The sequence below is a fragment of the Rhinolophus ferrumequinum genome, chromosome 10, assembly GCF_004115265.2.
Source record: "Rhinolophus ferrumequinum isolate MPI-CBG mRhiFer1 chromosome 10, mRhiFer1_v1.p, whole genome shotgun sequence".
NCBI lineage: Eukaryota > Metazoa > Chordata > Mammalia > Chiroptera > Rhinolophidae > Rhinolophus > Rhinolophus ferrumequinum.
The window spans coordinates 65,553,211-65,579,078 of NC_046293.1; the positions used below are offsets into that span (position 1 = coordinate 65,553,211).

The 25,868-nt window shown below is 36.1% G+C and overlaps 2 protein-coding genes across 3 annotated transcripts in view; both read left to right on the top strand.

The window, feature by feature from the left end:
- FRS2 (fibroblast growth factor receptor substrate 2) overlaps positions 1-6,474 on the top strand; it is a 100,481-nt gene extending 94,007 nt beyond the window's left edge. For both annotated transcript variants that reach the window (XM_033117967.1, XM_033117968.1), the window contains one exon: positions 715-6,474. In XM_033117967.1, the coding sequence (XP_032973858.1) occupies positions 715-1,665 (951 nt within the window). In that variant the 3' untranslated portion in view covers positions 1,666-6,474. The remainder of the gene's footprint in view (positions 1-714) is intronic.
- Positions 6,475-9,507: 3,033 nt separating this feature from the next.
- On the top strand, positions 9,508-24,876 carry CCT2 (chaperonin containing TCP1 subunit 2). Its single transcript, XM_033118394.1, has 16 exons — positions 9,508-9,656; positions 10,379-10,453; positions 10,553-10,618; positions 11,348-11,459; positions 11,781-11,857; positions 11,994-12,106; positions 12,942-13,144; positions 14,652-14,752; positions 14,950-15,077; positions 16,346-16,449; positions 19,139-19,258; positions 19,637-19,765; positions 19,954-20,057; positions 20,344-20,443; positions 21,327-21,468; positions 24,589-24,876. Exons 1-16 carry the CDS (start codon positions 9,654-9,656, stop codon positions 24,617-24,619), a joined length of 1,608 nt encoding a protein of 535 aa, XP_032974285.1. The 5' UTR covers positions 9,508-9,653; the 3' UTR covers positions 24,620-24,876.
- Positions 24,877-25,868: the final 992 nt, after the last annotated feature.

A 25,868-nucleotide genomic window follows, 5' to 3' on the forward strand; every position in this document is an offset into this window, starting at 1 on the left:
CTGGTAAACATTGTTATGTATTAGTTATTCTTATCTTTTGTAAACCATATGGTCGTTTATCATTAGGAAATTTTTATCATTCTAAATTCATTTCTTTATGTTTTTTACATTGTACATGAGTTCTTACGGTAATTACATTTCCCTCAATTTTGACTTTTTTTTTGGAGTTCTTCAAATTTTATGTATGGACTTTATATCGTCCCCCCAAAATACCATTGAGCTTTTCATTATCATTTTAGTGATTATTTCTTAATAGGTGGTATTTACTTTTATATATATGCATGTTACGGAACTTACTAAATCTGGTAGAGTTTATCTCTTTATATAGTCAGATCATCTGTAAATAATGGTAAATTTGTCTCTTTCTAATACTGTTATTTCTTATTTGTGAATCATGTTTTAATGCATTCATGACAATTTCTAGAACATCAAAATGATAATCCCTATTTGTTCCTGATTTTTGTTTTTTACAGAATGCTTCTCTCCCTATTATGTATAATGTTGCTTGTTAGAGTAGTTATTCTTTTATTAAGTTAGGAAGATAACATTTCTATATCCCTCCTCACCACTTTTTATTAGTAAAAAAACAAGTACAGAAGCTTCAAAATAAGTATTTTTAAAGAGAAAGTTAATAAAATTAACTGATATGGTCAGACTTTTTTTGTTTTATTTTTTACATCAAGTTACTGATTCACTTTTCCCGTTTTGGTTTAGATACATACCTATGTCAACACTACAGGTGTGCAAGAAGAGCGGAAAAATTGCACAAGTGTGCACGTCCCATTGGAGGCGAGGATTTCTAACGCTGAAAGCAACACGCCAAAAGAAGAACCAAGTAGTGTTGAGGACAGGGACCCTCAGATTTTTCTTGAACCCGAAGGAGTCAGATTTGTCTTAGGACCAACCCCTGTTCAAAAGCAATTAATGGAAAAAGAGAAACTAGAGAAACTTGGGAAAGATCAAGTCAGTGGAAGTGGTGCAAATAACACAGAATGGGACACTGGATATGACAGTGATGAACGAAGAGATGCACCCTCTGTTAACAAACTGGTGTATGAAAATATAAATGGGTTGTGTACTCCTAGTGCCTCAGGGGTCAGGAGAGGTCGTCTGACATCCGCCAGTACCTCAGACACCCAGAATATCAACAACTCAGCTCAGAGAAGAACTGCATTATTAAACTATGAAAATTTACCATCTTTGCCTCCTGTTTGGGAAGCCCGCAAGCTAAGTAGGGATGAAGACGACAATGTAGGACCAAAGACCCCATCTCTGAATGGCTACCATAATAATCTAGATCCAATGCATAACTATGTAAATACAGAGAATGTAACAGTGCCAGCAAGTGCTCACAAAATAGAATATTCGAGGCGTCGGGACTGTACACCGACGGTCTTTAACTTTGACATCAGACGCCCAAGTTTAGAACACAGGCAGCTCAATTATATACAGGTTGACTTGGAAGGTGGCAGTGACTCTGACAACCCTCAGACTCCAAAAACGCCTACCACTCCCCTTCCGCAGACCCCTACCAGGCGCACAGAGCTGTATGCTGTGATAGACATCGAGAGAACTGCTGCTATGTCCAGTCTGCAGAAAGCACTGCCACGCGATGATGGTACATCTAGGAAAACTAGACACAATAGTACTGACCTGCCCATGTGAGCCTGGATAGCATCACATTGTTTGCACCTTTGTGAAGTTTTAAAAAATGAAGATGCAAGTGCTTCATTTTCATTTCTAAACACTAACTCCTTTTATAGACTGATAAAAAGATTTTTTTGAATATTTCATGTGCTTCTTTAACTAAAGGGAATTAATGTAGAGCAGGTCCTCATTAAAGAACACTAATTTCATTATACACTACTCATTACTGTACAGCAGCATTCCCATTTTCACAGTGCCTATTTAAAATGAGTTGAAGTGAGTGACATGCTGGTTGGTTTTTATCAATATTCTGGACTTAGGCGTATCATTCATGTCTAAATCATGGTTGGCATTTAAAACACTATAAAGCCTCTTGATAATGTGCATTGCTAACAGATAACTCTAGGCTTTGAAAGTAATATTTGTAGATTCACTATTCTTGGTATGTGGCGTCCAGCATGTAACATGAGGAATCCTTTATTTCATTAATTGTAGGCTTTTTGACTTGAGCCAAAACATACGGAAAGGAAATAGAAGTACCACACCTGCTTATATACCAGTCAGTTCCTTTGCCTTCAGCGTTACTAGAAAGAGTCCCATGTCTGTGAATATGGTTTGCTGTTGGTGTGTTGAAAGGCAGGAAAGAGACAATGTTTTCTGTTACTCATCTCATGATGTGATTTGAAGAGCATGCCCAGATATCTTAATCAGAATTACAATAGGCTCAAGAATCAGTCTCAGGTCACTTTACCCAAAAAACATTTGAAAATCTGAACCATGATCTCTTGAAAGTGTCTCTCCTATGGATTATTAACAACGTTTTCTGGAGGCATTTGTGCCATTAGATTGCCATTTACCTTCAGTTTTTTTCCTTTGGTATTTGGGATGTCTCATTTTGTTGCTTAATGTCTTTTTCAATTTAAAATGTTCGCAGTTGTATATAGTTTTGAAATTGGATTATGTGTTTATTGTTGTTTAGTTTGCATTTTTGTCAAATTGTGGTTTTGAAGGTTCATTTGGAACTTACTGTTATTCTATAACAGGGTTGCCCTTGTCCAGTATTTATTTATATGCTGTTTACTTTTCAAGTTGATAAAAGAATTCTCTCAATTTTAAAATTTACTTGGGCCCATAGGTGATCTCTTTAGCAGCTGAGAAAGAAAAGGAAGCTACTTTTAACATGCAAAGTTCCCTAAAGGTACTGTGTTTTCTCTGTGGGCACTCTCCCCAGCACTTTAGCGGTGATTCCCCCAGTCACACGGCTGCAGATGTACTTTGCCCACTGTCGTGCTCTTCTGCTCTGCTGTCCTTTCACTTGTAGCTGGATCTTTGATTATCCCTTGATTTCAATAGAATGTTAAGATTGGTGCCGGCATAGCAGGTACAGTGGAAGTCTTGTAGCAATGAGAATGTGTCATAATTTAGGATTTAAAATGAATTGAAGCTTATATAAACTGACGAGAAGTCATATGTCTAACTCTTGTAAAGTCAAAAATGTTCCTGTTTCCCAGACACTAGAGAAGACAAGAGAAGGTAGAGTGGAAAGAAGGTTAGGTAACCTTGCAAAATATTTTACCGTTTTCTCTAAATATGAGGAAGTTTGAGATTATGATCTGGCTCTGCCAGATGTAACTAAGGTTAATTTCGCATGAAAACGTTTTTCAGTCATGTAGCATCTAACCTGTTCAATAAATAACCAATTATAAGGCAGTGAATGGATTAGCAAAATAATAGAGTGGGACCATTATAAAGAAAATAAATTATTAAGTGTCTTTATCATTTTCAGTGCCATTGGTTTATGTGCATAGCAGAATTTCTTTTTTTTTTTTCATGTGAACTTGGTGCTTACTCAAGTGTTCACTGTTCTCTAAAAAGAGAGCAGTGGTGTAGGTCTGCAGTGTCCATTTTTAATATATTGTTGCATTTATGTTTTCTTCTGAGTAGATTGCTAATCGTGCCAAATTTATGTGATGATTTTTGTAATGTGGAATAAGAATTGTGATGGAATTAGTACACACGGTTGTCTCTGAAATAAGCAGTCAAGACAGAACATTAACCTCCAAATGGAAGGGCTGACCTATTTATTCATTTTGGAGGTTGCATATTTTATTTTCTTTCTTTTTCTCATTCTTTTCATTTTTTCCAGATTCTAATGAGCTTTTATATTTTTTAGGTAACTCCGATATAATCATTGCAGTTTATGCTTTAAATACTGTGTGCTTTAAAAATGAAAATGGGACCAATTTGTCTGCTAAGAATTTGATTTTAGGTACTATGAGTATTAGGAAGATGTATGCATACAACTGGTGTTAATTTCTAGGTGTCTCTGGAAATCACCTGTGTTCCTATTTAATAAAAAGTAATGTAGAACACTACTTGTCTTTTGCAGTAGTCTAGTAATGGGCATTAAGCTCTATCCTGGAAGAATGTACCTATTATTAGGTACATTTTAGAATGAGATATTTTGTTGGAATATAATTGTGGCCATATGTTTCAGATTTTCTGAGACAGACCTAATTTTAGATATTTTATTCTGTTGATAGACCATGTGATCCTACTTTTCAGTTTTGGAAATATAATCATTGTTCATATGTTTTTTTGTTCCCCCCAAGTAAAATCGTCTTTTATTCATATAGATTGTAACAGCTTTTATCCCAGACCAGGGTTGGAAACTGATATGGGAATTACCTGTGTTTTTTCTTAGTGTTTTATTTCCCAGTTTCATCTTTTAAAAATGAAATATGGTGCCTTCTCTCCCTCCAGGAAGATTGGCAAATAGTTCCTTTTATTTACTGCTGCTGTGGAGTGATGAGATATGCACTTTACTCTTGAAGACTCAGCAAAAAGCTTTTCACTTCCCAGTATATCCAGAATAGATCACATTTGGGACTTATGAAAATTTGCCAAGCAATCTTTGTTTTTATAGATATTGATGTTGACCCCACAGTTCAATGTTACAAGTCAAACTAGTGTTTATCACCCCCCCCGAAAGAAATCTGTGGCACAATATATAAAAATGTACCTCAATAATGTTCTATTAAAAATGGGACAGGGGCCTTATGTTTTTATAATTTCCCAATAATGTGCCACCATATTTTTGCCTCAAGGTAAAGGTTTTAACAAGCTAAAAAGTACTTCCCACTTCCCCCTGTGTTGTTCCTAACCCTTAATGCCCGAGTGTTTTGTGCAATGTGTAGTATGCGTGTATGTGTAAATGTATATGTATATATGTATATACATATATATATACATATATATATATATATATATATCCCTGAAATAGATATACCATCAGAGACAACATTCAGAAGTAACTGATGTATTGGCATCTCATTCATATTTCTGATATGTGAGGTATATGGTACTAATTACCTTTCCCCTGATGTTTGCCAAATTTGAATAAAGGCATTGGTACGAAATTACAGAATGTATAGAAAATGTTTTTGGCTTGAAAAATTAACTTCTGTGACCTATCACAATATACTCTGTCCAAACCAGCACCATATCTGTATTTCCTCTTATTTACATCCCTCTTCCCCATTCCTCCTTCCTCATTTTTGGGGGGTATAACACAATTCTTTGTAGCATCATTACAATTGCAATTCTATGACAATTAGATAATGATAGCATGGAAATGGACTGGTATTAATAGTACAGTAGTCACCGGTGTGCCACATTTGCATTAGTAAATGCAAAGTATACATTTTATAAAGGACAAATTTTATGTTATGTTTTTATTTTCATTACGTTGTATGATATGTAACATTGTATGTCCTAATTTGCATTATAAATGTTTTTTCCTACATAAAGGCATAAATATAGCAACTTTGTATAAAGGTAGCTTATTAGATTTTTAATTTTTTTCTTTTATAGAAAATTGTCTAACAGTGGGACTACCATTGCCAAATTGTATATGAAAATATGAATTTTACCCCCTATGGTTAATTTCTTTTATAAACATTCCATATTTCTCTAATAAAAGACATAAGTGATACTGTACTATGCATAAATTGTATTTTAATGCTGTTTCATATCAGCATTTTAAATTTGGTTTGCATTTTTAATATTGGCAAAATTTACCACTGTTGATTAAAACCTTGATGTATATGTAACAACATCTTTTGCCCTCTGTCCCTCCTCACCGTTTGTTCTCTATTTCTCCCTATCAGTGCCAACTTCATACATTTTGTAGCATGGCAATAAAATATAACTTTTACACTGAGGCCGAGTGTGGCTTTTTGGAGGATGTGGAAATGGGAGGATTGCCCTCTAGTTGTTCTTTCCAGATGATTTTTTGCCATATGAACCATGTCTCCAGGCATGAGAAGTTATCTCATATATGATGTAAACATGCTTTTAAGGACAAGTGTGAATGTGCGTTTAAGCTTAATTTTTGTCATAACAAATAAGAACTAATTTTTTATCTTTGGAAACGTCAGAATTCTTGAAGTACAATCAAACCTTTATTAACTGGAGTACTTAAAGAATAAGCTAATAATTGAATTCAGTTCAACAAGGGCTAAGCAACACATTTTTAAAATCTTTATTTATTATAGAGTATTAGTATATTGTCCTAAAAGTTATATGTAAAATATGGTTTAATCTTAGATGATATAGGATCTTGCGATGCCTTACTGTTGTCATTCTGGCATAAATTTCCGTGATGAGGTACTCAAGCTGATAATGGAAGTTGAGCTGACTATACACTGACCTTAAGCATTCATGAAAAACTGCTTTGTTGAATAAAATCTGATCGGAGTTCTTCTGGTTACTTTCCCCTTATCGCCTAAAGTAGATTGCAATAAAATCCCAATAAAAGTTTGGTTGGATACCTATGTAAAGTTTTACTGTATTTATATTTCACACATTTCTTGAAACTATGATAAAAGGTTTTCTTAGTCTCATATCACTGCCTCCATTTCAAAGTGAACATATAATGGGTTAAAGATTATGTTTCATCAAAGTGAAATGAAATTTGAAGTATTTGACATACTTTCTCAGTTTTATCTGTGTTGTCATTCAAACTGGTAGTTCTCAGCTCTGAGTCCTCAAACCTGTTTTGGGGTCACTGAGTGATACTGTAAAGCCTACTTGGATAAGGTTCAAGATGGAGATCATTTAAACAATGAAGGGGAAAGAGAAGTCCACAAATGATTGGGTGGCAGACCCATGGAACACGTAATTAGTTAAGGTGTGGCAGAGACCAAATCTTGGAAAAACTTATTTGGATTATTTCTATATTTTTCTTTTGAGTCCCTTTGAAGACAGTAGCTATTCACATGTTCTTATTTAATGAATGAGCATGAACTAGGCCCTATGCTAGTAATAACGATAGCAATCCTTGTCCTCAAAAACATTGGTAGTTTAGAAATCCTTTTTTTAATGGGAGCAATCAATGCCCTTTCCCCCCAAGACATAAATTGTATATGATGAATTAACTTCTCTGCTATCGCGAGAATGGTAATAGCTATATGCCTTAGGAGAACTGACAAAATTGTAACTCCAGCTCTTAGTATGAATGGTGTTAAGGTGCACACGAGGGAAAGGCATCTAACAACCTGACAATGGAGGTTTTCAAGAAAAGCTTGGAGGAGGTAATCCCTGAGGTGTTTGACGAGAGCCTTCATAGGTTAGAGAAGGAGGGGACAGGACGTCTTAGGGAGAAGGAATAACATGCAAAGGCACAGAGGTATAGAAAGATGATGTTCATTAGTGGCAAGTGGTTCTGTATGACGAGTGGGGTGCAAAGGCAGGGTGGGAGACAGAGAAGAAAGGAGAAATGAGAGCCATAAGGAGCTGTAGGATGCTAAGGACTGTTTAAATGAGGTGAGTGTCTGAAGGATTTTAAACACTGGACAAATAATTTAGATTGCTCTGAGATGAACATGGAGGGTACCTTAGAGGACATTTTAATAAAGCAGGTAGACTGAAGAGGAGGCTCTCAGAGAAATGGAAGCAAAACTGGATAGATACCTATTCAAAGGCACTATTAAAGGAGTGTTTAGGTTATTTATTGCTGTGCAACAAACCACCCTAAAACTGGCTTCAAGCAACAAATCACTTTGTCACATTGCTACAGATCAGGGTGAGCAGGCCTATGGAACCCACCCCAAATTACAAAACTAGTAAATGGAAAAGTTGAAATTCAAACCTACACAGCCTGGTTCCAGAAGCTGAGTGTTTAAAACCTGTGGTACAAGGGTGACACTAAAGGAGGAAGAGAAAAACATGCAATGAAGAAAGAAATTGCTGAGAGTCCCCTCATAGGGGTCTCCTGGCAGTCTCGAGCCTCAGCTCCACAGGTGGCAGGGCCTGCCTTCCCAGTCTCCATCCAAAGCCTCTGGCTATGTTTCCTCCACGCCAAAGCCCAGTAGGGAGGGGATGTTGGTTTCTCCATCACCCATAGTTTCAGGCTTGCCTGCCAGAGGACATATTTCCAGATATATGATTTTGCCCACAATAAATACAGCAGTTTTCAGTGTCATGCAGTTATCTTAGCTTCTCATTATTGTAACATTCTAGTGTGCGATTTGGGATATGAGTGTTAAAGGGCATTTCCTGAAAGCAAGTTTCCTTACAAAGATTGCAAAAGTCTTGATAGATTTAGAATAGCAATTTGTCCAGTCTGAACAGCCCTTTTCGTGATGGCCCTGGAAATAGTGTGTAAAAGGGTCAGCAAACTTGCCATAAAGGATCAGGCTTTAAATATGTTGGGCTTTATGTGCCATACAGTCTGTCATAAATAACTTCCATTGTTTATTGCACAGTATATAAAAAGTGATGGGTGTGCTTGTATTCCAACCAAGTGTTATGGACACCAAAATATGTTTCACATAATTTTAATGTATTATGAAATAGTCTTAACTTCTTTTAACCATTTAAAAAGGTAAAAACCATTCTTTACTCTCCAGCCATACAGTTTGTCAACTCCTGGTATAAACCAACCTTCTTAGAGAATATTTGAAAGGTAGAAACATTTTAAAAATTGAAAACGTCTACCAGTGTTAACAATTGCCCAAAATCCAAGAACTTGCTAACTGACTCATGAGTCAAACGGAGAAAAGGGTATCAGCAGGTAGAAAACTAACATTTTTTTTGCACAAAACTTTGCTTTAACGGTCCTAAGGGGTCAATTCAGAGAAAGTAGAAAACTGTTTTTGATAAACTGAAATTTTGGGATTGATCTTGATCTCTACCAAAGCATTATGTAAGAGTATATTAGTTATCTCTACTAGTGGGGGAGGGGAGGAACGAGTGAAACGCAAAAACCTCCTGAAAATGAGCAAGCAAAGAGAAAGGAAACGTCTCCATCAGTTCACAACATCTTGTCCTGGACAGTCAACATCCAATTAAAAACAGCGTTTTAAAATTCAATAAAATAAAATGTGTCTTCCTCGTAATACTCAATAAATAGTTAAAATCAAAATAGCGATGAAAATATTATTTAGGAATATGTTGGTAAATAACCACTACAGAACAAAGCTGAAAAGTTGAGAGTGGTTGCCTCTGGGAGAGGACGGGATGAGGTTGGTGAGTTATGTTGTTCATTACTAGTACATAACACTTTAACCTATGTATATGTGGTACTTCAAGGCAAACCTTTAAAGATTAAGAAAAAACGTGCAAGCACAAACTCCGCTACTATGGCAACCCCCGCGGCGCAGCGTCTCTAGTTCTTCCGGGGTTCTGCTCCCAATACTGCCGGCCTCAAGCAAGATGTCAGACCCCCGCTTCCTTGCCCCAAGCAGGTGGCGCCGCAGGGAGAGGAGGAGCACAAGCCTAGGCCGCGCCCCTCCCATGTGACGGGCTGCGTTTAAGACCCGCAGGGCTCCACTCAAAATGGCACTTCCTCCCTCCCTCCGCGAGCCGCGCTAGGCCGGAGCGGCACACCGGCCGAGGCTCCGCCCCTTACGGTAGAGCGTGAGGCGTCACTTCCGGCTTCTTTTCCTTCTGGTCCCGGGCGCGAGCTGTGAAGGAGTAGCGTGTGTGCCGAACTGCTTGGAACCATGGTGAGCTTGGCCCCGCTGGCCCTGCCCATGCCCCGCCATACTCCGCCGTGCCCTGCCGCCCCCTCTTGTCCTCCCAGTGCCTCGGGCTCCCTGTTTCTGTGCTCCGGGACTGCCGCACACGGTGAGGGCCGCGGCGTGTGGCCTGCGCACAGGCCGCTGGCGAAGCTCCCGGTGCAGGCCAGGGGGAGGGTGGGCCTCCAAGCCAGCGTCCTCTGACACCGCTTCTCCAAAGCCCCAGAACCGGGAGACCCGGGGCTCACCCTTAGCGAAGAAATTTCCAGGGCTCCGGGCGGGTCGGCGAGACAGGCCCCGCCCTCCCTCTCGGGGCGGAGCCTGGAGCGGCCTGTTGGAAGCTAGGCCTCTTCCATTCCCTCACCCGCTTGGCGGTTGTCCTGCGAGTGGCCTACAAGCCCTGCCTGCCTATCCTTAGATTAAAAGTCATCTTGAGTCTTGCCATACTTAAGAGTTAGTACATAATTTTTATTCTTGGAGCACTTGTAGATACAGAAAGCAAGGTTGCTTTCCTACACAGCTTTTAGAAGTGTCTCCTCCCCCTTAAATGACTGCCCTGATGATGGAGAGCTTCATTTTTTGGAAAAAGTACACTATTCTGTACATCAATTTCCTCTTAGATATCTTCTTGTAAGTCTACTGGAGGGCATCTAAGTATATGTGTTAAAAGAATATTGGCATTCACACCGGTTTTTGTTTTTCCTTTTTAGGCGTCCCTTTCCCTTGCACCCGTTAACATCTTCAAGGCTGGAGCTGACGAAGAGAGAGCAGAGACAGCTCGTCTGGTGAGCCTTCTTCTCATTCTTTGAAAGATAAAATCGTACTTTTACCATTTTAAGACTCAAGGTGATTTTGACAATCTCTTTCTTTGATTTTCACTCCAGTCTTCTTTTATTGGTGCCATCGCTATTGGAGACTTGGTAAAGAGCACCTTGGGACCCAAGGGCATGGTAAGAAAAAGAGGGAATTTTTGTTTTGATATTGTTTTAGAGCCCTTAGTGAAAATGTACATAGTAAATAATACTTTTCTTGATGCATTTTAATCGTTGAAACTTAACTCTAATTATATAGGTAAGACGTGGATATATTCTCTTTCCTGAAAATCAAAACAGTACCTATATGGCTGAAGTCCCATTCAGTGCCCATCCCCAGTCCCACTCTCCTCCCCACTGACAACCACTGTTATCATTTGGATGTAGATCTTCCCAATATTTTTGTTCATTAATGTAAATATATGTGTATCTTATGTGTTATGTATTTTCTTATATACTGGTAACATTTTGTTTTATCATAGGTATTTATGTGTAGTTTTTCTGTAGCTTGCTTTGTTAAAATTCTTTTCAGTGTAAATGATTAACTGCCTCTTAAGTGTCAAATGGTATTCAGCATCCTGATTATTTTATAGTTTATATTTATGACTGTATTGAGGGACACTTTGTTCCATTGTTTTGGCTATTATAGTGCTGAGACAAACTGTTCATGTCGCCCAGTTCTAGTGTTTTTAGGGTTAGATACCAGGGTTTGCTTGTGGGGTGTATGTATTGCAAAAATTTGAATGGATACTGTCAAATAGCCATCCAGGGTATTGACACATTAACAATATACGAGAGTAGTGATTGACCCATGCGTTCTTCAAGCTGTATCTATATCTTAACTTGAACCAAATATGTTCCTTTTAGGACAAAATTCTATTAAGCAGTGGACGAGATGCCTCTCTTATGGTAACCAATGATGGTGCAACTATTCTGAAGAACATTGGTGTTGACAATCCAGCGGCTAAAGTTTTAGTTGGTGAGTCTGGAGATACTCTTTTGTTAACATTTTGAAACATATTTTAAATAGGCTGTGTTGGCTGTACTTCCTTTAACTATTGTCCATTTTTTAATTGATTATTGTCATTAAAATACAAGCTTCTGGAGTGCCATGTAATTATTAATAGTAAAATTGTTGCATTTCAGACTGAAAAGTTCCAAAGAATTTGTCAGGTGAGAAAACCTAGATAAGTGAGATTTACATTGGTAGTGGGTATGTTTGGAGAATTAGTTTAGCTACAGAGAAGTAATTTAAAAGGCAGAATCAGATATAAATGAGTTAACTAACTTTTTTTTCTAGATATGTCAAGGGTTCAGGATGATGAAGTTGGTGATGGCACTACCTCTGTTACTGTTTTAGCAGCAGAATTGCTAAGGGTAAGACTATCTGAGCAATTCTAACCTCATTTTATGAATTAGTTTTTGCTACTGTAGTTTTGAATGTCAGAAGTAATGAAGTCCTTACTTCCTACATCTTCACTATTGACAAGTGTTTTCCACTGTTTATTAATAGGAAGCAGAATCTTTAATTGCCAGAAAGATTCATCCACAGACCATCATAGCTGGTTGGAGAGAAGCCACAAAGGCAGCAAGAGAGGCTCTCTTGAATTCTGCAGTCGATCATGGGTCGGTATACCAAAATACTACTGTTTTAAACATTTAACATTCTTTCCAAAATGTACTCAATGCACGAAATCTAGAAAACAAGAAAAACATACACAAACACGACCCTGCTATCTCATCCTGCCCCAACAGAGAAAACCCGCATTACCCTCCAGAGATAGCCACTAAAGTTCAAGTTTGGGTTTCCAGTTTTTGCTTATATAATCACAGTAAACAGAACGAATAGTATCATTGTGTAGAGGGTTTTTAGTCTCTTGAATGTAGTTGAATGACAAGCACATTTCTGGGTGTCAGTATTCTAATTGAGGTATTCATTTGATTATATTACTGCAGTACAATTTGCCTATCTATAGTTGGAGATTAGTGTTTTGACAGTTTTTAGCTTTATAAGGTACAAACTTGTTACCCAAAAAAATGTTTCAAGAAGTATTGCTGGGTTCAAAGAGACGTGTGTGTTTTAAAGGTGTTTTTATTTACAAGTAATCCTCCAGAAAAAAATTTATTAATTTACACTTCCACTAGCTGTATAACAGTGCCTGTTGCACCATGTTCTTAACAGCATTTGGCGCTCTTGTTCGCTTGTGTTTTTTAATAGTTTGCCAGTTTGGTGGGGAAAAATAGTATCTAATTTGGATTTCTTGCTTACCTGGTAGTGAGGTTTAATTTTTCACATGAGCTCTGACTGGGGGGAAATTATCTATTGACAGATGAGTATCTGAATAAATGTTGAAAAGTCAAATAGGGTGTTATCTTTGAAGAAGCATTTTGAGAATGAAGAAGCAAATTTAAGCATTTCATTTTTAGAAAGTCGTAAGTTTTTTGTTTGATTGTTTTTTAGTTCTGATGAAGTTAAATTCCGCCAAGATTTAATGAACATTGCAGGAACAACATTATCCTCAAAACTTCTTACTCATCACAAAGATCACTTTACTAAACTAGCTGTAGAAGCTGTTCTCAGACTGAAAGGCTCTGGTAATCTGGAGGCAATTCACATCATCAAGAAGCTAGGAGGAAGTCTGGCAGATTCCTATTTAGATGAAGGTATGTATATATATGTTGAACATGGGAAAACGAGCTTTAATGGGATGTTGAGAGCTAAGTACTCAGTGAATCCTATTTTTAACTAGTTGGGACTAATTTTATAAAGCCGGAACTTTAAGGACAAAAATTACATTGTAACCATTTTTGTCATTTTAATCCATTTGTTATATTGGCAGTGTGCTTCATCTTCTCATACAACCCCAGCATTTCTTTGATAATATCTAGATTTTACTTTATACCGTGAAGATATTTGCAGTCATTAATAAAGAGAAATTGGAAGCCAGCTGTTTTCACATGGCGTGTTTTCCAGGATTACATGTGTTCTCCAGAGGATCTGGGTTAATTCAAATCATTTAGTTGGCAGATGTTGATACACTTCTTGGTGTTCTTAAAGAGTGATAAATGAGTCTTAGCAACTGCTGTTTCCCTAGTACTAGTGTACTTTTTTCATAAAGTAGGAATTTTCCAAGTACCTTTACGTTGTATTTACATCACAAAATGGCCCATAGAAAATGGTGTAGGCTTTATCTTTTATAGAGAAAGGGAAAAAAGTAAGTTTTGCTTTACAATTTCTGCTTTACCAGTGATTTAAGAGTCTGGGTCTTGCTGCGCATCATTTATGTTTTTTAAGGCAATAACAATTCTGAAAATACTCTTGGTTGAATTTATATGCAAGGGCTGTGTAGCATTTCTAATAGGCTGGTGGTAGGGAAAGATAATTAAAACAAGGATTGCTACTGTTCTTGAACATCTGTTTTGTGCCAGGCTCTAATAGGAATTTTACTTAAAATCTCATTTGTTATGATATTGACCCGGTGGGTGAGAATTAGGTTCAGCTTAATAGAGCAGAAAACCCAGGATGATACTGGCTTAATAAAGTAAGTTACATATGCATCTAAAAGAAGCCTAGAGAGAGGCAGTACTGTGTCCGCATGATCATTCTAAATCCACAGGGCCTTAGGCTGGTAACTAATACCTCTGCCACTGGTTACATTCCTGCTTTACAGATGAATAACTAAGCTTGCTTACATAGCCTGTATGCAGCAGGGGAATGATTGGGGCCAGGTGTGTCTGACTCCATCGTCCATGGCTTTTTCATTTTAGCACCAGCCTCAGCCTCAGTTCTTTAAAAAGTCCAGTAATCTCTAGCAATACCCTGTGTATCTGAATCCTCACAGCTTGTTTTCTCGTGTTTTAAGCTCATGAAAGTGGACTTAACGTCTTTATATTGCACGCCACATACCTGTGTATGTAGTATATTGTGTATCTGATATAAAAGTTTCAAACTATTGTGTTCTTGATATTTGTGCTGTGCTCTTGTATTTTCTATTTCATATATTTTTTTAAATGATCTGCTAAATTGATTTTTATGATTACTGTTCTAGTGGAATGCTTTACAGGAGTTTTAAATGCATTCTTTGAAAGTAATTTGATACAACAGGCAACTTCTTAAGATTTATTAACTCAACGTTGAAGTATTTAATACAATACTACCATTATATTGCAGGCTTTCTGTTGGATAAAAAAATTGGAGTAAATCAACCAAAGCGAATTGAAAATGCTAAAATTCTTATTGCAAATACTGGTATGGATACAGACAAAATAAAGGTATGTTTAAATTTCTTGAAATTCTAATTGCCACCTGCTATAAACTCAGGCTGGAAATAAGTTACACTAAAAAGCTTGGAATATGTAAATATATACACAAACACATTTTTTGGTGTATTTGCATAAAAATGTTTAAATATGTTATGGGACTCTTAAGAGTAATAAAAATACTAATTTTATGCTTTCCTCTGTCTTAGATATTTGGTTCCAGGGTAAGAGTTGATTCTACAGCAAAGGTTGCCGAAATAGAACATGCAGAAAAGGAAAAAATGAAGGAGAAAGTTGAACGTATTCTTAAGCATGGGATAAATTGCTTCATTAACAGGTCTGTGTTCTTGGGCTAACAATATTTATAATGAACTATTCTAAGAACGGGTTTTTGAATTAGTGGCTTACTTAGAATTTTTTTTTCATTGTAAAAATAGTACAGCAATTCATTTGCATAACAATGATTTTAGTGATGTTATACTTTACTAAACCTTTTTATGTTAATAGTAACAGTTTTCTGATTTGGCAGATTATGTTACTAGTTTTGACTATAGTACACACATATTTGGAAGAGAGAGTTAATTCCATGCTAAATGATGGGCATTTGAAATAGCAAAAAGTTAACAGCACAGAAATAAAACAAAAATGAAGAGATGAAAAATATTAAAGAGTTTTAGTGATTTTTCTTTAATTTGTATGAAAAAGTGTAAACTTTTCCCATTTAGTTAAGGCTTTTATTGTTTTAAATGGTGAAAATACCAAGAGGAACAGCACATTTCAATGAAAGGGCTATAGTTAACTTTGAGAGATGTTTGATGAAAAATTGCTTAAGGCCAAGTGTTTGTGGTTTTTCAAAAGTAAGTTTCTAAACTTTTATGTGATTTGTGAATCTGATAAGACATTTTGCCTAGCTGTGCATTATGCTAATTATAAAAAAGAGGTTTTTTGGCTTTTTTTTTAACTTAAAGCTTTTAAACAGATGCTTTTTTTTTACTCCCATTGTAAAAGTAACATCTCATTTTGGAAAATAGAAAAGTATAAGAAGAAACAGAATCTGAGGTCTTACTCTCAGGAATTCTTTCCTTTATTAGTGTTGACTGTGTGTCTGTGTGCCATCTAGTTTTAATTTTTCACTTAGTTGTGATCATATGCTGTAAACGTTTGTAACTTTTTAAATCTAATAGTATATATTTTTACTTAAAAGTAGAAAATTTTTATAATTTGTAATTGGACATTGAGGTCATTGGCAAGTTTTATTTTATAGAAAAATTCTTACAAATATGTGCTGTAATATTTAATTTCTTGGTGTAGATTCTCAGGAGTGGAACTAAAGCATATGAACATTGATACGGTTTTTGGTGCATTACTGCTGAATTGTTTTCCAATTTATACCATCAGTAGCAATATGAAAAACATCTGTTCTTAATAGTGTGGATGCCCTATTATAATTTGTAAATTATAGGTAAAAAATGGTATCTTTTTTTTGTTCGCATTTCTTTGATTACTGGTGAGGTAAAAATGTTTCCATGGTGGTCGTTGTTTTTGTTTTAGTCTAATGTATTTTATCTTGTGAAGTAACAATGTTTTTATGTATTTTATTTATAGGCAATTAATTTATAATTATCCTGAACAGCTCTTTGGTGCTGCGGGTGTTATGGCTATTGAACATGCAGATTTTGCAGGTGTGGAACGCCTGGCTCTTGTCACAGGTATGGGAAAAAGGCATTAATACCTAACAAATACAATAATCACACTTGGATTTATTGTTTGTACATTTGCTTCTTGAACAATGTGGGGGTTAGGAGCACCAGTCCCCCACCCTGTGTTGTTGAAAATTTGCATATAACTTTTGACTCCACAAAAACTTAACTGTAATCAACTGTCCACATCAGTGGATTCCCAACTGTGATGGAAAAAGTTGACCTTTGAATAACACGGGTTTGAACACAGGTCTAGTTTTTTTAAGCCCACCTGTAAGTTGACTCACACGGTTCAAGCCCATATTATTGGGGTGTCAACTGTGTATGTAACTCATTGCTGAAAGTGCAAAGAAATCCCATTAAAGAGTTTAGAATCTAAACACGGAAGTTACTCTGAAAGCTGATTTACACTTTTTGGATTTCTTTAGTTTATTTACATTATTTTTAGAATACCAAATTATATGGCTGAGTTTGCCATTGGTACAGATTTCTTTTTCTTACGTTGTTTTGAAGATACATACTACATTATTTACAAATCCATAAGACCACTGTCTAATCACAAAGTTTATATAAATTAGATCTTAAAAGGAACGTTATGTCTCACCTAGTTTATTCAGTTTATTCTACTGCTAAGTGAGTAGTTTAATGCTTAATGCCACGTATGGTAGTACAGTGATAATAGTATCCTTTACTGAGCACATAACTGCTATATGCCAAAGAGTGGGTCAATTATTTAAATATTACTTTTGTTAACATTTTTAAATTTCTGAAAGTAATAAAGGTTGAAATAAGTATGAAATAATCCAGTGATGCATGCTGAAAAGTTAGTATAGTCTAACACCCTTCAGTAGAAGTATGAGTAACGTAATGCAGTTGTGTGGGATAATGTTTACAAAAAAGGTGTCTACATCAAAATGACGTTGAGTGCAACTTGTTTGCTTTCTGCTGTAATGAGTTTTAAAGTAACCTCTAAGTAGCCCATGAAAAACTAGGTACAAAAACCTTTGTCCTCCAGTTCTCAGGTCCTTGGAATGAGTAGATTGGAAAGTTGGTCTGGGATCCGGCAATGAAAATTAAGGAGAGGAGAGTTGGAGATGTAAAGCCACCAGGATGTTGAATTTAGTTTGGAACTGCCATGAGTAGTAGAAAAAAATTAAAGGATAGTAATTAACACAGAGAGTAGAATTGGTTTACATCTCAGAATTACTTGTTAAGCCATTTTTAATCTGAGAACATAATCTTCTGATCTAAAAAGACGTTTTCCTTTCATTAAATACTTTGATTTGGGTTTACCTGCTCTAATTAGTGTTCTTTAAAAGCCACTCCATACTTGATGCTGAAGGTGATAAAACTTAAAGATGTTCGTGTTTATATAATTCCTCCTTTAATGCAATAAAATTAAAGACATGACATAAGAAATGTGAATGATAGCACATTCATGGGGTAAATTGGTATCATAAGAACTTGATACATGAAATTGCCACATACTCAGAAGAACATTTACTGCACCAAACACACCAACTGAAGTTGACCTCATGGTGGCACCCATCCTTAATTAGCTTTCATGTTGTCAAAATATGTGAAATTGGTTCTTGCAGATATCAAGAAATATCTTGTAAGCAGACATAGATGAGCAAGTCTTGGATAAGAGAAAATTCTCAAAAGCCCAGTTAGTCTCATTTTTGGGATACGATGTCCCGAACATCTGTTGTGTCTCACACCTAGAAACCAAAGCAGTCTCAGGAATTGGCCAACCAAAAAGAACTTCAGCTATACAGATATGAATATAAATTAGTAGAGTTGGGAAGACCAGAGTTTTTTAATAAATTTATTGTCAGATAGATATAAAGCATCAATTCAGATTTATCAGGAGTAGGGAAAGAGGTGGGTTGATGATAGAGGGAATTGGCTTTATTAAGACTGTAATGAACTAGAGAAAAGGATTTTAAAATGGAAACTTAACTTTTGCTTAATTAAGGACCAGGAAAGGAAATGGCTGACCCTTTCAGTTTATAGCATGGAAGATGGAAGAGAAATACGAACAGAAATAAGACATATGAATAAAATGAATTTACTTTCTGACACCTCATTAAATTTGCTCTGGGAAAGTCTCAGTTTCCCCTTTTTGGGGCTTTCTGGCGGTTCAGTTATTGTGATAATTAGTAGATATCAAGTGCTTACTGTTTTAAGCTGTTCCTAAAATCTGTATATCTGCTGACATAATAGTGCTAGTCAAATGTTTTCATGTTTTGTTTTGGGAAATTGGGTCATAAAAGCACTGGTCTTGGATTCAGAAAGGAACCTGAATTTAAATTCATACTTAAAAGTTGAGATTTCAGTTTAACCTTTGATCTTTGTCGGTGGGTATAAGTAGTATATAGTGTGTGCATAGAGGTCTGAAGCCAGACTGCTGGGTTTGAATCCCAGTTGCACCGTATTTGTTCAAGCTATGTAACCTTGGATAAGAAACTAAACATCTCTTTGCCTCAGTTTTATCATTTCTAAATGGAATAATGAATCTTATCCCATTTGGGTTGTTGTGAAGACTAATTTGCCAATTCATACGAAGTGCTTCAAAGAGTGCTTGGCATATAGTAAGTAATCAACTTAAAAAAGTTATCTGTCCATCACTGCTTGGTAAAAAAACAAATTTTAAACCTGGCATGCATTTTATTAATGTATATTTATATGTTCATAGGTGGTGAAATTGCCTCTACCTTTGACCACCCAGAACTAGTGAAGCTTGGAAGTTGCAAGCTTATCGAGGAAGTCATGATTGGAGAAGATAAGCTCATTCACTTTTCTGGGGTAGCCCTTGGTGAGTAGTCATGTAGATCCTGATTTAGGTTCCTAAATCTTTGCTAGGCTCTGTTGAAGTGAAAGAAACAGTTACTGTAGTTACTAGTACATGATGTGTCTAAATTCTTGTGAAACATGACGTATATTAATTTCAATCTCTTTTTGAGGTCAGCCCTATATTAATCTTGCCTTTATGAACAGTGCATTTTCAACATAGTTTTCTAGGTAATTTAGAACTATTATGAACATGGATTGTTAGCAAAGAGAATGTAACAGTGGAAGACATATCCAGTTTCAAAACCATATAATACAACCAGTACTTACATAAATAATAGAAGGCAAATTTTTATGTTTTATAATTAAATGCTCATTGGGACGTACTGTTTTTTAACATTAGGTGAGGCTTGCACTATTGTTCTGCGTGGTGCCACTCAACAAATTTTAGATGAAGCAGAAAGATCTTTGCATGATGCTCTTTGTGTTCTTGCCCAAACTGTGAAGGATTCTAGAACAGTTTATGGAGGAGGTAAGCATTTGGAAAACATTAAACATATTTCATTTCTTTATAGTATAAATTGTAAGTGGTTTTAATAGTTCTTACAGAAGCTTTATTGCGTTTGCACTTAATTTTAAAATGCTTGATATATCTTAAAGGAAGTCAGTAATTCAGTGTTTTCTAGCATAATGATATTTTATTGGATTTTTAATCCATAGGCTGTTCTGAGATGCTGATGGCTCATGCTGTGACACAGCTTGCCAATAAAACACCTGGTAAAGAAGCTGTTGCAATGGAGTCTTACGCTAAAGCCCTGAGAATGGTAAGTTTATAAAAATAAGAGCTTAAATATTGTTGGTATTGATGGGTTTTAAGTGAATATATTTTTCTGTCTTGGACAGAAAATGTTTATTTTCTCAGCTTTAAGAAAAAACTGGTTCATACCACTTTTAAATTTGATGCTGGAGTTTATTCTCTTTATGAGAAGTAATTAAAAGGAAGCAGATTTTACAGTGTTTCCAAATGTATACTTTAAAAAGCTATGCTAGTTAGGAGTAAATGAATTATACTACACTAGATAGTTACCATTTGTCTTCTTCACTTCGTAGTTGCCAACTATAATAGCTGACAATGCAGGTTATGACAGTGCAGATCTGGTGGCACAGCTCCGAGCTGCCCACAGCGAAGGCATTACAACTGCTGGACTGGGTAAGAGATCAGCTGGAAACTTGTACTTGTTAAGAATAACTCTGTACCAAGTTCTTTACTTTTTTTTAAAGATGAATTCTCGTAATAACCATATAAAAAGACTCCTGTGGCCCTTGCTTTGTAACCATTATATAGTCTAGGAAAACGTTTTAACTTCATATTCTCCACACTGCCAAACTTTGTTGTTCCATAAAGAGTGTACATCTAGTTAGAAGATTTATAACTCGTTTGTTATAAATACAGAATTTAACTACATAAACAATACAATGTATTCTGAAATAAGTGTAAAATTTTCTATAGCTCTTATAATATATAAGCAGTAACTCCTACTTTCACAGTAAACTCTCTCTGTGACATTCTTGAATGCAGATCTCTGACATAGATAAGAGTGGCCAAAAAAGCAGATTTAATTTAGAATGGAGAATTTCCCAATAAACTGTTCAGGATATTACAGGAATAGTCTTAAGGGGGGTAGGTAGTCCTGTCACTGCACAAGAAAGAGCCAGCCGATGGATAATCTGAAGTGGAACTCTCACAGGCGAAATAGATGACTTCTAAATTCTCTCTTCCAGTTCGAAGAATCCATGGTAATTAGTGATCAGCAAATTTTCTGTAACTATTTTACATATGTGTGTGGATGAAGATTTAGTGTTGTGTATAAATTTTTCATTATTTGACATAGTTGCCCTCCATTGATACAAATAATTAGTAGTTGACCTTTTGATTTTCTAAAAGGCTTTTCTTGAGTGAGAGTTAAGTAATTAGGTGTTGTAATTTTATTTTTTATAACAGGATTAGTTTTATTTGTTATAAGTCATTAGTGGTGTTTTGCTACTTCAGTTAAAACTAGTTGTTTGTTTAGTAAATTACTGTTTGTTTTTAGATATGAAGGAAGGTACTATTGGTGATATGGCAGTACTGGGTATAACAGAAAGTTTCCAAGTGAAGCGACAAGTTCTTCTGAGTGCAGCTGAAGCAGCAGAGGTGATTCTGCGTGTGGACAATATTATCAAAGCAGCACCACGGTATTGTAGCACTTCATAAAACGTTTCTTAGAAAAAATTATTAATACGGAAACAGAAAAATAGGTAGCTGCATAAATTTATAATCGTAGTTGATAGAAAGTGTAGCCATTTTTGCTTAGATAAAAGTATTATGCAAGTTATTTAAAATATGCAATCACAACTCTTAGATTTAAGCCAGAAAAGAGAGTAGGGTATGATTACACAGGTTAGCACTCAGGATTGAAAGGGCTCATAAAGAGCCAGACTTGGAAAAGTCACAAACCAGAGAGCTTGGGGACAGAAGTGTGTAGTAAGAACTGATGTTTTTGTTTTACTGTGTTGGGTTGGCTCTAGTCATTTTCTGTCTTGGGTATACTTTTCAGTATGAACATCCTTAAGCATATAATGAGCAGAGTACATGTTCCTATATCTGCAGCTTTGCCAAGATGTCAAATTTTTTAAAAAATTCATTCACACAAAAACAGTTAAATGGCCAGAAAATCTTAACACTTGAAAATTTTAATTGCTAAAGTTAATTTTAATTGTTCTTATTAGTAGTTACCCAAACCACTAATTTTACCTGTTAGTGGTGGTTCAGGGAGGTGAGAAGGGATGGTGGCTTGGACCAGGAGGGAAGGGAAGGGAAGGTGGTAAGGAAGTTGGTAGAAGATACGTATGTTGAAGGTAGAGCCAGCAGGGTTTGATTGTAGGTTGGATATAAGGTGTGAGAGGAAAGGCAGTTGAGGATAATTCCAGGTTTTTGTCAGTAGAAAGAAATGTTTCTCTTATCTGATATGGGAAAGGCTTTGGGAGGGAAGAAAGAGATTTTAGTTTGGGATATTTGAGATGCCTGTTGATAACTGACGTGGGTAGTTGAATCTGTAGTTAGGAGAGAAGTTGGAGCTGTAGTTATAAACTTAGGAGTTGTCAGACTATATGTGGTATTTAAAGCCGTTAGACTGATTGAGTCCCCAAGAGAGTGAATGTAGCTAAAGAAAAGAAGTGATTTTAAGGACTGCAGAGCACTGGAGAATTCCATTTACAAGTTTGGAAAGATTCAGAACCAGCAAAGGACACTGCAGTGTAAATATGGATAATTATTAAAAACTGAGTGATGGTTACATGAGGATTTATGATAACAATCTCTGCTTTTAAATATATTTGAAATTTTCCATATTACGCAATTTTAAAGGTTGGGGAGGTATAGAGGAAAAATCAAGGGAATGTGTCCAGAAGCCAAATGAAGAAAGGATTTAGGGAAGAGGAGTGATTAACTGCCAAAATGATGCACATAGGTCAAGTTCAGATAAGGACTGAAAATTGACCCTGAAATTGGGCTTAATAACAGACGCCATTGGTAATCTTGACAAGCAGTTTTAGTGGAGTGGATGGCACAGGACAAGAGGACTTGGAGAAAGTATATATATGTAAATATGTATATATATACTGCTTTTGGGGGGAGTCTTGTGAATGGGATCAGAGAAACAGGGTAGTAACCAGAGGAGGTATGGTTTTTACTGTGAAAATTCGGTTTAAGTGAGGAATTTCCTAGAGAGAGGGAATGATGGATGCAGAAGAGGGGAGCTGTCCACTTAAGTAGCTGTGAGAGAGAATGGGAGATCAGAGAACAAGAGCAGGAGCGTAGGGAGTTCCCAGCAGGCAGGGGGTCGGAATGCTGCTAGGGAACCACCCCTTCAGTGGACTTAGCAGCTACAAAGGATTTGTGTGTGCGCAGAACCTGCAGTACGCATTTCATTGGCTCTCCTCTGTGAGTGTCAGCTATCCTAATACTGTTAGAGGAAGGAAAGTGGAAAATAGTAATTTGGATGTGGAGAGAACAGATGAAATGGTGTTTAAATGTACTGTGGTGTAGTGGAAAGAGGACTGACTGCTCTGCTCCTGGCATAGGGAGGTTAGGGTAATGAGGAGCACTCATATTTTGGAATGGAAAATAGGTGAGGAAAGGAGAGAGAAACTGACAGAGTTTTCTTGGAAGTCGTCGTGCCACCAAAGATGGTTAAATGCAGTTATATTTTCTGTTGTCTTTCAGCAGAATAATAGCGAAAGGAAACTGAGTTCTGTAGTTAAGCTTTTCTGACTTGGGGTCAAGGTTACATAGCCACACTTACTCTCAGAAATCTTCGCAATAATTCAGCACCCTCAGTCACCTTTGAAATATACACTATAATGCCTCATTTGATCTGGTAACACTTTAGAGGCTTGTGTTTATTAAATACAATAGAAATTCTGATATACTGGGCTGTGGACTTCTTTTCATACTAGTGAGTATAACCTCCAGGAGACTCGTTTTCCAGACCAGTGCCCTGTGACAGCTGCTTGGTAACTTTTTCTGTATTGACATCTTTTAGCATCCTTTAGTCATACTCCCATAAACTACTGAGGTTGAAAGGGTTTCTCTTTGTATGATCCCGGTATGCTGTACTCTTTGGGTCTCTTTTTATGCTTTATCTGCTTCTCTTAACTGTTGTGCTTGCCTCTAGAAGCAGTGTTTCTCATGCCCTACTTCCTTGAACAGGCATTAAGGAAAAAAATTGCACTAGTACCCCTACCATGCCCCTTTCCTGAGCATTCACAATATGGTTACCAGAGAATAAGTTTAGCATCTAAGATGTGAGAGGTGCTATTGACATATTTTATAGTGAGTTACTGTCCCCCATCACCAGCTTATCTATTGGCATTTGTTTTTTTTCCACTTAGAATAGTGATCCAGAGACTTACATCTAGAGTACCCAAAGCCTTGTTATTTTACAACTTCTGCTTAAAGCTGTGTGACTAATTTAGTAAAATTCCCCGGCACATATATTAGTTGAAAACATGAATTAACCGTGTTCTGGAGAATATGTATTTGTTAAGTAGGTCGTTTGCATGAGAAGTTGAGAACTGCTAAATAACTATAGGCCTTCATATTCCACAGGTTTTGTAATGTCCTCTTCCTAATAAAATCACAATTGAAGGATGTTAGTAATGAGGTAGAAACATCTTGTTACAGAAAATTGGGTTATCTTAATAAAATTAGGATTCTAGTTGTGTTTGTATTTAATATAAACCTTTGGTTACGATCATGCTTTTCAGTTTCGCCATTGACTTTTTTCTGAAGTGTATATTGTGTAATCCTTGCAGGAAACGTGTCCCTGATCACCACCCCTGTTAAGCATTCCTCTATGCTGTTGTGCTCTGGATCAGTTCACAGCAACGTTGTGTTTGAAAGACTTCAACTTTTTAAAGAAGACTGTGGAATCGAAGTTTCTCTATGGTTCTTATATCCTTAAGTTTGGACATTTAGCTCATTTAGCTGACCTTTTATTTTAACATGGGTCTAATTTATTTGCTGTTCATTTACCATAAAATTCAGTTGATAGAAAAGTCCATTTCTCTCACTGTGCATCAAAATAAAAAATTGAACAATTACTTAGTTCTTACCTGTCTAAGTGATTTTTGCCCTGATAACTATTTAATGGGAATGAATGATTATACTTTAAGTATAGAGTTGTTCCAGTTTACTGATTGACCTTAATACACTTATGAAATAATTATCTTGATTAATGTAAGTCTAAGTCAGATGTGATAAACATACACTAATCTTTCGGTTCTCAATTACACATAACGTTTTTTAATGAAACGTTTATTTTTTACTTAGTGAAAGTACCCTAGTCTTTAGACTCATTTTGTGTAGTCCAAGTACTACTGTCTCTTACATAGGAAAAACTTATGGTGGTTTCTGTTACATCAAGTTTGAAAGAGTCGTATTTTAAATGTTCGTTGTTGTAAGCTTCTTCAAGCACCTCTGAGGCTTTATAGGGTAATGTTCTCTTAAAAAAGATGGATTAGACTCCAGCATTTTTGGTGATTATTGACAGGGTTTTTTTGTTTTTGTTTTTAACAAATGGATTCTAGAGAAAGAATGAGAATAGGTATAAATATGTACTGAGTTTAATGGTGAATTTAGATTTGGAGGTTTATTTATATATCACTATATATATAAAATGAGAAAGCCCAGCAATAGATTTTAAGTTTTTACTGGGTATTGCTGTGCTAGCACTATGGGAAGACATTTTATTCCCATAGAAGAGCAAAAGGATTTTCAAAGAAACTGATAAACCAACCTTTTTTGTTTTTGTCTAAAAGTTTGTCTCAACATTTTAATACTACTTTGTAGAAGCTATTAAAACTAGAAAAATTTGGTTTTCTTTGTTGTGATCCTAGTTTATGTCCTGAAACATTCACATGAAGGAGAAACTTTCTGAGATCATCAAACAATTATATTGGTATTTCACTTTTAGAAACATTACTAGCAGTATTGTTTGCTGTGTAATTTTTTAAAGTACTTTATTGTACATGGTAACAGTTGGCATCTCACAGCTCAGGTGGAGCAGGTAAGAATATGACCAAGAAAACCTACA

Coding starts and splice junctions, on each gene's coding strand:
- CCT2 (XM_033118394.1), top strand. Junction 11,858..11,993: donor TAGCAGCAGAATTGCTAAGG/GTAAGACTATCT, acceptor GTTTATTAATAG/GAAGCAGAATCTTTAATTGC. Junction 21,469..24,588: donor ATTATCAAAGCAGCACCACG/GTATTGTAGCAC, acceptor TAATCCTTGCAG/GAAACGTGTCCCTGATCACC.